Here is a 12,855-nt window from a genome sequence, read left to right on the forward strand (position 1 = left end):
CAAATAGGGAAAGGAGTACGTCAAGGCTGTATATTGTCACCATGCTTATTTAACTTATGTGCAGAATACATCATGCAAAATGCCGGGCTGGATGAAGCACCAGCTGGAATCAAGATTTCCAGGAGTAATATCAATAACCTCAGATACGCAGATGACACCACCCTTATGGCAGAAAGTGAAGAAAAGCTAAAGAACCTCTTGATGAAAGTGAAAGAGGAGAGTGAAAAAGTTGGCGTAAAACTCCACATTCAAAAAACTAAGATCATGGCATCCAGTTCCATCACTACATGCCAAATAGATGGGGAAACAATGGAAGTAGTGACAGACTTTATATTTTGAGTTCCAAAATCACTACAGATGGTGACTGCAGCCATGAAATTAAAAGATACTTGCTCCTTGGAAAAAAGCTATGACCAACCTAGACAGCATATTAAAATGCAGTGTCATTACTTTGCCAACAAAAGTCTGTCTAGTCAAAGCTATGGTTTTTCCAGTAGTTATGTATGAATGTGAGAGTTGGACTATAAAGAAAGCTGGGCGCCTTGATGCTTTTGAACTGTGGTGTTGGAGAAGACTCTTGAGAGTCTCTTGGACATCAAGAGATCCAACCAGTCCATCCTAAAGGAAATCAGTCCTGAAAATTCATTGGAAGGACTGATGCTGAAGCTGAAACTCCAATACTTTGGCCACCTGATGTGAAGAACTGATTCATTTGAAAAGACCCTGATGCTGGGAAAGATTGAAGGTGGTGGAAAAGGGGGTGACAGAGGATGAGATGGTTTGATGGCATCAGCAACTCAGTGGACATGAGTTTGAGTAAACTCCAGGAGTTGGTGATGGACCGGGAAGCCTGGCGTGCTGCTGCCCATGGGGTTGCAATGTGTCGGACATGACTTAGTTACTGAACTGAACTGATAGTGTTTTAGATGAGGATAAGTGCAATAGAAGAAGAAACAAGAGAAGTAGTGAGTGGGTGTTGCAGTTTTAAATATGATGGGTAAAGAAAGTCTTAGTAAGAAGCTAACATTTGAATAAAGATATTAAGGAGGTGAGGGCAGAATGAGACATTTAAATATCTGAAGGAAGAGTATTAGAGGATGATGTCAGATAAATAAGAGTATGATTGATTATATTGGTCCTGTGGAGGCTATGGTTAAGGACTTTGGAAGAATGAAATCAGAGTATTTTCAGCATAGGCGTACACTGATGTGATTTTTTTAAAAGGGTCACCCTAACTACTGTGTGGAAAATGCATTGTAAAGGGACACAGGTGGAAGTAGGAGGCCAGTTTGGAAAATACTGCTGCTGCACTTATCCAGGCAATGGATAATGGTGGCACAGAGCAGCATGGTGGTGAAGATGATGAGAAGTGGCCAAATCTGAAGGTAGATTTGCCAGTGGATTGGATTGAAGTAGAATTTTGAGCCTGAGCAATTGACCATGGTAATTTAGTGAGCTAGGTAAGACCAGGAGGAGCAAGCTTTGACATGTTAAGTTTAAGGTTCCTTTTTTATTTTTCTTTAATTATTTATTTATTTTTGGCTGCATTGGGTCTTCGTTGCTACATGCAGGCTTTCTCCAGTTGTGGAGAGTGGGAGCTATCTGTAGCTGCAGTGAATGAGTTTCTCTCATTGCGGTGGCTTCTCTTGTGAAGCACCAGCTGTAAGGAGCCCTCAATAGTTGTGGTTTGAGGGCGTTAGGACACTGGGCTTAGTTGTTAACTCTGCAGCATATGAGATCTTCCTGGAGCAGGGCTTGAACCCTGGCATTGGTAGTTGGATTCTTATCCACTAGACCACTAGGGAAGCCCTAAGACTCTTATTAGACATTCAGATGAAGTTGTCCAGTGGGCATTTGAACATTGCAAATCTAGAATTCAGATCTGGGCTAGAGACTGAGTTAGAAATTTGGAGGTTGTTAGCATTCATTTAGCATTTAACATTATGGTCACTAGGTAATAAGAAGAAACAACGAAGAAAAAGAGTTGTGCAGGGACTGAGCTTACCGGCGTTAAGAAAGTGGGGACAAGAGGAGGAATGAAGACCAAGAAGGAGCAACCCCAAAGTGGGAGGAAAACAAGGAAAAGATCAAATTGGGGGAAAATTTTTTTAAGGAGAAATGAGTAGTCAGTTGCCAGATGATGCAGATAAAACAATTCGTAAAACAAGATGAAGAGAGATTTATTGATAACTCCATAATGAGAGTGATTTTAGTAAATTTGATTAATTGAGATATTTCTAGCACGTGCTAGCATGTGGTTCAGGTAATTTAGAAGACTTCATTATTCAGAGAATCATTTAGTATATATTTATTGATATTTCATTATTCTGTACTTTTCTGTTTTACATGTTATAGGCTAAGTTAAAAGATTTATATATTTTCTTTGAAATGCATATTATAATGAAATAGATACATTTTCATAAACATTATTTTGTCATCTTTTCCCTTCTATATTTGGAGATTTTAAACCTTCAGATCAGATCAGATCAGTCTCTCAGTCGTGTCCGACTCTTTGCGACCCCATGATCGCAGCAAGCCAGGCCTCCCTGTCCATCACCAACTCCCGGAGTTCACTCAGACTCACGTCCATCGAGACAGTGATGCCATCCAGCCATCTCATCCTCTGTCGTCCCCTTCTCCTCCTGCCCCCAATCCCTCCCAGCATCACAGTCTTTTCCAATGAGTCAACTCTTCGCATGAGGTGGCCAAAGTACTGGAGTTTCAGCTTTAGCATCAGTCCTTCCAAAGAAATCCCAGGGCTGATCTCCTTCAGAATGGACTGGTTGGATCTCCTTGCAGTCCAAGGGACTCTCAAGAGTCTTCTCCAACACCACAGTTCAAAAGCATCAATTCTTCGGCGCTCAGCCTTCTTCACAGTCCAACTCTCACATCCATATATGACCACAGGAAAAACCATAGCCTTGACTAGACGAACCTTTGTTGGCAAAGTAAAGTCTCTGCTTTTGAATATGCTATCTAGGTTGGTCATAACTTTCCTTCCAAGGAGTAAGCGTCTTTTAATTTCATGGCTGCAGTCACCATCTGTAGTGATTTTGGAGCCCAGAAAAATAAAGTCTGACACTGTTTCCAATGTTTCCCCATCTATTTCCCATGAAGTGGTAGGACCGGATGCCATGATCTTCGTTTTCTGAATGTTGAGCTTTAAGCCAACTTTTTCACTCTCCACTTTCACTTTCATCAAGAAGCTTTTGAGTTCCTCTTCACTTTCTGCCATAAGGGTGGTGTCATGTGCATATCTGAGGTTATTGATATTTCTCCCGGCAATCTTGATTCCAGTTTGTTTTTCTTCCAGTACAGCTTTTCTCATGATATACTCTGCATATAAGTTAAATAAACAAGGTGACAATATACAGCCTTGACGAACTCCTTTTCCTATTTGGAACCAGTCTGTTCTTGTTCCATGTCCAGTTCTAACTGTTGCTTCCTGACTTGCATACAGATTTCTCAAGAGGCAGATCAGGTGGTCTGGTATTCTCATCTCTTTCAGAATTTTCCACAGTTTATTGTGATACCCACAGTTAAAGGCTTTGGCATAGTCAATAAAGCAGAAATAGATGTTTTTCTGGAACTCTCTTGCTTTTTCCATGATCCAGCGGATGTTGGCAATTTGATCTCTGGTTCCTCTGCCTTTTCTAAAACCAGCTTGAACATCAGGAAGTTAAACCTTAATTAAAAAAAATTTTGGGGGCCATGCTGTGAGGCATGTAGGATCTTAGTTCCCCTGACCAGGGATCAAGCCCATGCTGCCTTAGTAGATGTACAGAATCTCAACCACTGCACTGTCAGGAAAGTCCCCTAGACCTTTACATGAGACCGTTTTGAGTAGTTAATGCCTAATTGTGATTCTTGATACCAAGAAACACGGGAGTTTATAATGTTAATAAGTTTCATTTATCTAATGAAAATAATGTATTTTTTCTTCTTTATTAGAAATTCATTGAATTTGAAGACTCTCAAGAACAAGAAAAAAAAGATTTACAGACCAGAGTGGAATCTTTAGAATCTCAAACAAGACAACTTGAACTCAAGGCCAAAAACTATGCTGACCAGAGTAAGTAAAATATGTTAAAAGAGTGGAATGACTCATCCTGACATTTGACTAGGATTCCAAATATATGCTTGGAATTGTCACCCCAGACTCAAGAGAGAGATCTGAGATCTAGTTTTAGTATTTTTTGTTCACATTTTCATGTTGTACCCATGTCTGCAGGAATGACCCAAGTCAGATACCTATAGGACTCTCTTCTTCACTTTACCTCTCGGGTTTTGTTTGTAGTTTACATTGAATAGTAGTTAACATTATACTGTATCCATTATACAGGATTCTGGAGTGTGTACATGTGGATCATTTCTTCAAATTTTAATCAGCAACACAAAGTTCCATTGGTTTCTGTATTGCTTTGAAATTTAAAAATTAAAAGAATCTCTAGCTTTGGAGTATGTATAAAAAATTACTGAATTCTCTTTCATTCCTCTCTAATGGAAAACTGAGGGCATTTAGGGCTACAGAATGTCATTTTTCAAAATCATTTTATTTTTAATATAATTTCATATATTCTTGATTCAAAAATAATGATTGTTTGTAATTCTATAGACAAGTTCCCCCTTTTGGCTAATGAAAGTGGACCTAATTAAGTCAAAATTCAAAAAAGAAACATCATGGCATATTTTCATGTTTAATTCAGGCAGGTTGCTCTCCAGTTTTTTCTCCCAGAATTGTAGACTTTTAGAATTCTAGGGAACAAGAGATGCCCAGCGTTACTCTCCCCACATCACCCTTTATGGTCACATAGCGACACTGCTGTAAAAGCACTGGCATTTATGAAGAATAACTTTCATCAGGCTTAGAATGTGTGTAATAACTGCTGCTTTTAGGACTCTGGAAGAGTTCAGTAGAGCTAAACTTAGAATCATTGGGATTTTGCGTTTTAAGCATTTTAGAATTCAAGGAGAACTCACATGGCTATTAAGCAGACGTCGTAGAAGGGAGCCAATGGGTATTTGGTAATGGAAGACAACCAAAATGAGACAGAGTGAGTGATGTGTCATGTTTTTTAGGCTTGTAGATACCTTGAGTGCTGTACTGTTCCTTTGTTAACTAACTTGATTGTGTTTTCATATCAGAGACATATTTTAGAACAAAACACTAAAGCTACAGTTGCGACAGAACAACCCTCTCACTCTTTTACCTGTACATTTTCCTCTTCACTTCTGAGGAATATCAAGTTTTGTGTACGAAAATTTTCTTTTGACTTTGAAAGGAACACCCTATCTAGAATCTTTTGATGCATTAAATAAGCTGCTTCTGTGATAGGAAATTATTAAAGGAAGAATTACCTTATACTTGATAACAGTAGCTTTTACACTTGACCTTAGCCAAAAGGCCAAGAAGCAATAATAACAGTAGCTTTGAAAATTAATATTTTATCCAGTCTAGTGAGTCATACCTACCTTTTTTGGAATTGTCATATTCTTTGGTATCCATTCCCTCATTTCTCTCTCAAAAGTACTGTACTGGTTACCATGGTTACCATGCGATGGACATGAACTTGGGCAATGGACATGAACTTGGGAGATGGTGAGGGACAGGGAGGCCTGTTGTGCTGCAGTCCATGGGGTCACAAAGAGTCAGACACAATTGGGTGACTGAACACAATTGGGTGATTTTTAAAAATTACAGTGTCACTTAAAAATAATTGACAATTCTTTATGAAAGGGATGAGTAAATTATTCACCAAATATTGGATGTGGTCTTGAGCTAAATTTGATAGGAAAACTTTATTTTTGTTATTAATATAATATTCTAAGAATTTCTCCCCCTGGATATCTGTCATCCTCTGCTTTTTTCCTGCTTTTCCAATTTGAAATAAATCTTGTCTAAATAACAGTTAAAGAACTTAAAACTGTGGTTAATCAAAATTGACCATTCAAGTGCAAAACTAATAATCTCTTGGTCCATGAGTTAAGGCTATCATGAGCTTCCTTTTATGAATGCTTTGGGACTTGCTCCCTTCTCCTTTGATACTTCAGAATCTTTTCCATCTACTTGTTTTCCTCTCTCTCATATTTTTCTCTGAGTGAGTATGATATGAAATCTAAGAATATCTAAAATTTTTCTTCTCTTTATTTTACCACATTTTAAACATCTGAAAAAAATTGTAGGTAGGAAAACATAGTTTGACCTTTTTCATTTTACTGCTTTAGTTTTTGCTTCCCCAGGTCTCCAATTTTGTTTTTTAACAAAGTTGTTGGTAAGAGGTAATTTTAAAGTATCTTCAGTGCTTCATCTTACAGGAAAACTGGGACTGGGAAAATGTTTTGTAAAAAGATGGAAGCATGTATAAATGGATGATGTCAGAGTATATAAATTCTTTTTTGTATAATAGGATACATAATATCTTGACTTTAATCTTAATTCTATTTTATATTTTAAGACTGGGTAGTGATTTTTATTAGAGTCAATGTAACCCAACATCTTTTTTTTAAATGTGTTTTTTAGTGTTCTGAACATCTATATTTAAGCATTTAAGGCCAAAGAAATTACTGATGATGATACCTATAGAGAGGAAGGATGGATCAGTTTTTTCTGTACTATTTTTTGAGTCCATATGATAACAATATCATCTAGTTTCCATGCTTGGTTTTATAAATATGTTAGAGTCTTTAACTTTAAAAGACTGTCAGTTTTGATTGACGTGTTTGAGGGCACATACCCCTTGTAAAAAGCAGTCTCAGTGAAAGTCCAAGTTCTGCTTTCAGACTACTACTTGTATTAAAGGGGGAAATTTTTATGTAGTTACTTGCTATTTGAGAAGCAAGAAAAAGTCAAGAAATAGGAACTGAATTAAAGGACATACTTGACAACTTTTAATACTATGGAATCTATCAGGTTTTTGTGGTGTGATTTTTAAATTTTTGATGATACAAAAATTTTGTTATAATTTTATGGTCATGTTTGATTTTGGAGATTTCTGGTTGCTCTCTTATAAAAAATTTGAACTACCTAAGAAATATTCTGGCTTTTCAAACATGAATAAAGCATTTTTCAAAAGGACACATATTGTTTTATTTGAGAATAATATTAACACCTCTTGGTAGTTAACATCTTGTGAGCCTTAAGGAAGAATTTGAAATACATATGGAGTGGTATAAGGAAGTTGTGGATTGAGGCCTTTTTGGTGCTTTTCAGCTATGAAAGGTGTCTGCAGTCAACCTTACCATTGATAGTGGTAGCAATGAATTCTTCATCAGAAAACACTTTTTGTATTATTTCTGTTATATACTGATTATTTCTATTTTTATTAAACCAAGTACTGTCTTGATTAAGTCAAGTAAGTACAGACAGTTTAGTAAGTTAAAAAATATTAAACTACTACTGTCTGCCTAGCATTTAGCCCCTAGGTATGTTTTGGCACAGAACAGCATGATATGGTCATTGCAGTAAAGGAAATCATAATTTTGTGGGGGAAAAAGGTTATGTGTATGACCATCTCACCTTTCCATATGTATCATGCTTTTATATCACTACATAGTGTGTACATAATTTTTTATCTTTAACATTATCATAGGTATTTTCCTTATTGTATAATCTTTAATCATTATTTTTAAAAATTTGTTTTAAATGAAACGAATATTTTTAATGGCAAAAGGTACAATTCACAAAGAAGATAGACATCATAAACCATTAGACACCTTAACAAGAAAGATACATAAAGCAAAAATCAGAAAAAATAATTATAGTGAGACATATTAACATTAGAGAATATTTTATCAAATGCAGAAAAAATAAGAATAGAGCATATTGAATGATGTTAATAATTTAAATATAATAGATTTATATTTAATTAATATCATATCCTACACAAATATATTTAAAATTTTGTATCTCATACATTATTAGACATCCATAGGACACTTAGAAAAACTGACAGAAAGATAAAACTAGTAAATTTCAAAAAGTAGAATTCTTTTGTGTATTTGTGTGTGATTCAGTTATATATATACACATGTTATTTTTGAAATTATTTTCCATTATAGGTTATTACAAAATCTTGACTATAATTCCCAGTGCTATATAGTAAACCTTTGTTGCTTGTTGTGTATCTATTTTTTTTTAATTAGAAAGCTAGCATTCTATTCATACTAAGTCAAACAAGTGGAATCAAAATGTCATAAATTTTTTAGTTAGGCAAAAATTTGTAAGTTTTCTAATATATATATGTATTATGCATATTTTTTAAGATATATGTATACAAAAGCTTTTCTACTACACTAAAGGCTTGAGAAAGAAAATAGATGGAGAAATTGGAAAACAAACTAAATGAAATTGGAACACTGAATATGAAATAGAAAAAGTGAAACAAACTAGATAAAAATAAAAGATCCTCATATAGTCCAGTTGTTTTTAAATATGGCTGCTCTTGGAGAAGGAAATGGCAACCCACTCCAGTGTTCTTGCCTGGAGAATCCCAGGGACGGGGGAGCCTGGTGAGCTGCCGTGTATGGGGTCGCACAGAGTCCGACACGACTGAAGCGACTTAGCAGCAGCAGCAGCTCATTAAAAACACATCTGGAGCTCTGAAAAAAAAAAAAAAAAGCAATAACTGGGCATTTGTATTTTTCAAAAAGTTCCAAGATAATTCTGATATATATCTGGACTTTAAAAAGTGCTTACAGGGAGAAGGAAATGGCAACCCACTCTAGTACTCTTGCCTGGAAAATCCCATGGACAGAGGAGCCTGGTAGGCTACAGTCCATAGGGTCGCAAAGAGTCAGGCACGACTGATCAATTTGTCAATGTCAATGTCAAAAGCTAGGAGGGATGGTGAATATACTTTAAAAATAATCTTGAGACCCACAAATTTTGCTCTTGTCTGACTAGAGAAGGGCCAAATCCGGTAAGACTGAGCTCTCTGCTCATTGTTATATCAAGAACTCTAGCATAGTTATCTCCTGTGTAGATGTAACTGTTGATTGAATTAATGGAATTGAATAAAATCTTCTTTCAATCAAAATAAAAATAATTACAGGTTTTTCTATTAAATGGCAGTTTTGGGATATAGAATTCTAATTCTGTTGACCAGTCATGATACAGTGGTATTAAGTGAATAATAGTTACATAATCACAATAGTAAAAGATGTTTATCAATTTTCATAATCAATAACCAGATAAAAAATGAAAGATAATTGCAATTGCAAGTCATAATGGGAACATGATTAACCTAACAATAAAAAATAATTACATACAATTTGGGGGGGGGGTCAAGCAGAGTGATGTGGGAAGTGGAAGTGTGTACATGAACATGTTTTCATCTGTTCAGCCAGTCTATGTCTTTTGATTGGTGCATTTAATCCATTTACATTTAAGGTAATTATTGATATGTATGATCCTATTACCATTTTCTTAATTGTTCTGGGTTTATTTTCTGTAGGTAGGACTTTTCCTTCTCTTGTTTTCTGCCTAGAGAAGTTCCTTTAGCATTTATTGTAAAGCTGGTTTGGTGGTGCTGAATTCTGTTAACTTTTGCTTGTCTGGAAAGCTTTTGATTTCTCTCCATCAAATCTGAAGGAGAGTCTTGCTGGGTAGAGTATGCTTGGTTGTAGGTTTTTTCCTTTCATCACTTTAAATAAGTCATGCCATTCCCTTCTGGCCTGATAGGAGTTCCCTTGTAATTTGTCATTTTTCCCTTGTTGCTTTTAATATTTTATCTTTATATTTAATTATTGTTAGTTTGATTACTATGTGTCTCAGTGTGTTCCTTCTTGGGTTTATCCTTTCTGGGACTTCCTGGATTTGGTTGATTATTTCTTTTTCCATGTTAGGGAAGTTTTCAGCTATTATCTCTTCAAATGTTTTCTCGGGTCCTTTCTCTCTCTTTTCTCCTTCTGGGACCCCTATAATGTGAATGTTCATGCATTTAATGTTTAATAATTATTTTTTAAATGTGTGCTCACACCCCTCATCCCTCAATAGAAGCTATACCATCTATTGACAATTATTGTTTTCCCTGAGGAACTTTGCTTTCTCCTTTTCTCTGAGAATTATTTAATGGCTACTTTGGTTTTTTACCTTGGCTACTCAGAAATTCAGAATAAACTTTTGAAGTACAGCCATAACAACTGGTTTGGCCCATATTACTTGAATGGTGTGTTTAAATTGTTTTTTCCTTGGTCCAAATTTTATACATATATAGTGAATTGTTAAGATACCTAAAATCTTTCTGGAAAGAAGGAATACATGAATTATAAAAAGTAAATGTAGGTGAATTAAAAAAAATAAAAAAATTTCTATTGGTTGGCTGGACATTTTTTCCTAGTGTAGCAACTCATATTATAATGAATATTTTTGTCACACCTGGATTGCCCTCTTTGGTAATTTTCTTAGGATATAGTTGGGCTTCCCTGGTGGCTCAGAAGTAGGTCAAAGAACATGAGCAAAGTTACAGAAGTGGGTCAGAGAATATGAACATTTAGTGGGTTTTGGTATTTAGTAGTATTTGGCCATTTTTAATGTGTACAGAATTGGCGAAGTAAGAATTAGTAGCAAACTCCATTTAATTTTTTATAACTCATGAATTTGAATCTTTATTTACAACATATTAGCCCCCAGAGTTGTTACAGAGCTGTTTATTATTTATTTGATTTTTTCCTTGGGAAAATTTTGTTGCCCTCAAGTTTAAAAGAGATGCTTTTTTCTTGAATTGTGTAGAAAATGGCAAGATTTAGTGATTTTAAGCAACTTTGATTCTACCCTTTCTTCCTTTGAATGAAAATCCACTTTTTAAAATTAAATGGAAAAATGCTTTTGACACCTGAAAACATTTTATGGTAGAGTTTTATACTCTGACCTTTCTATACTTCTATCTCCCGTATTTGCTTTTCAAGTTTGGCATTGATTTTAGTCTAATGAAATACCTTCAAGTCTTTACCTGAAAGAGTTACTGGAAAGAGAGCTCTTCTTATTGATCATAAGAATTAGCACATCATTAGATGGAACATAGTGGGAAGGCAATAAAATCATTAACATATTTTTAATTTTAAAGGAATAAATGGCTTAAAACATACTTCACATTTGAGAATTATTATTTAAAAGTAAGGGCTATCTGTTAATGATATGGTTGATAAAGTAGAATTTTCACAACACAGAAGAAAAACAATCGTTTTCAGTTAACAGGTATAATTTCACACCAAAGTTAATAGTTGCTATGCTAAGTCACTTCAGTCGTGTCTGACTCTGTGCGACCCCATAGACAGCAGCCCACCAGGGTCCCCCGTCCCTGGGATTCTCCAGGCAAGAACAGTGGAGTGGGCTGCCATTGCCTTCTCCAATGCAGGAAAGTAAAAAGTGAAAGTGAAGTCGCTCAGTCATGTCCGACTCCTAGCGACCCCGTGGACTGCAGCCTACCAGGCTCCTCCATCCATGGGATTTGCCAGGCAAGAGTACTGGAGTTGGGTGCCATTGCCTTCTCCGAAGTTAATAGTTGAGAGGACCTAAATATTTTTTGTCACTATTTCTTAAGTTATTAAAAAAACCAAAAATAGCTTCAGGCCAATACAGAGCTTTATCAGCATTTTTACTGTACTTTGCAATTGGCAAAGAATGTTAATACTTTCAGAATTTCAATAATACTCTAATAAGTTACTTCTGTTTTAATTTTATCTTGTCAGTAGGCAATCCCTTTCTACATTATTTTTAGAGTGATGTAAAGAGATATGATGATTTATATTTTTGTTGAAAGCATATTTGTTAAGGTAGCTTTAAAGTTTCAGATTTATATTTCCTGATTTTAAAAAATGACAAAAATAAAATTTACTATATAGAAAGTTTTTTATAGTTCATTTAACTTGAATCTAGTTCTTTGCAATACTAAGAATATCTGTATATTTAATAGGCCTTATATAAGGATTTTTTTTAAAGAGTACATGAGAGGGAAGCAATTTGTCACAGGATATGCAAGATAGTATTTATGCAAATACTAACATTTTATTGCTTCTGCTTCATTAGGTAATACCTATGTGGCCTTCAGATCTGTTTTATGTTTTTTTAATCTGTATTTGGAGTGTTTGATTTCTGTAGACGTGTTGTTGATTGAGAAGGTTGAAGTTCATAATTAATACCTAGAATAAAGTTTCATGGAAAATTAATTTTATGAGTAAGAGCTAAAGAATTGATGGTGATTTAGCTTAGAGAACAGAATAAGCATGAATGGTTTGGTTCTTCTTTACTAAAGAAATGAGTAAGGAAGATACCAAGTTGTTTTTCTGTAAATTTGGAAGATTTAATCAGAGAAAATGAATTTGCTGTTTTTGGTTGATCCTGAGGAAGTAGTTCTTGGTCATGAAGATGATACATAGGAATATGTGCTGAGGGAAAACATGGATTCTCCCTACAAAGAGACTTTAGGTGGTATATAATATCGGTTTGAAAAATCTTTTGTTGAAGGTTAGGGACATGGTGAAGGACTTAATTGGCAGAGCAGAGGTTTTAATTGCTGTTTTGATGTGGTTGTGTCTGATTTGTTTGCTCTCAAGTGAGCATTTGATTCTTGCTTACGTGGTGAGACGTTTAATGCTAAATTGTTCAAGGAAAGCTTCTGAAAGACCAATGTCCGTCTTCTGAGGCCAAGTAACAGTTGGATTATCTGCCTTCCTTGAATAGTAAGAATTAATGATTCCTTTTGAGAAGGCAAATAATGAGTTGGATATGGAGTTCTAGCAGGTCTGTTTCTCTTTCTTCCCCCCATAGGCCTATCAGCAGTCTGATGGGGCAGAAGACAACAGATGGAAAAGGTGTTCCAAACTTGGCAAAGGCCATCAATCTAAGGAGGTAAGCTC

At 35.4% G+C, this 12,855-nt stretch overlaps 1 protein-coding gene across 6 annotated transcripts in view; it reads left to right on the forward strand.

Moving 5' to 3' along the window:
* SPAG9 (sperm associated antigen 9) overlaps positions 1-12,855 on the forward strand; it is a 151,953-nt gene that overhangs the window by 27,229 nt on the left and 111,869 nt on the right. For 5 of the 6 annotated variants that reach the window (XM_070773266.1, XM_070773269.1, XM_070773264.1 and 2 more), the window contains exon 2: positions 3,952-4,072. In XM_070773266.1, coding sequence (XP_070629367.1) covers positions 3,952-4,072 — 121 coding nt within the window. Of the gene's footprint in view, positions 1-3,951; positions 4,073-12,829; positions 12,848-12,855 lie in introns of those variants that run through there. The other variant, XM_070773270.1, reaches the window with a different exon arrangement.

Source organism: Bos indicus, chromosome 19 (genome assembly GCF_029378745.1).
Source record: "Bos indicus isolate NIAB-ARS_2022 breed Sahiwal x Tharparkar chromosome 19, NIAB-ARS_B.indTharparkar_mat_pri_1.0, whole genome shotgun sequence".
NCBI lineage: Eukaryota > Metazoa > Chordata > Mammalia > Artiodactyla > Bovidae > Bos > Bos indicus.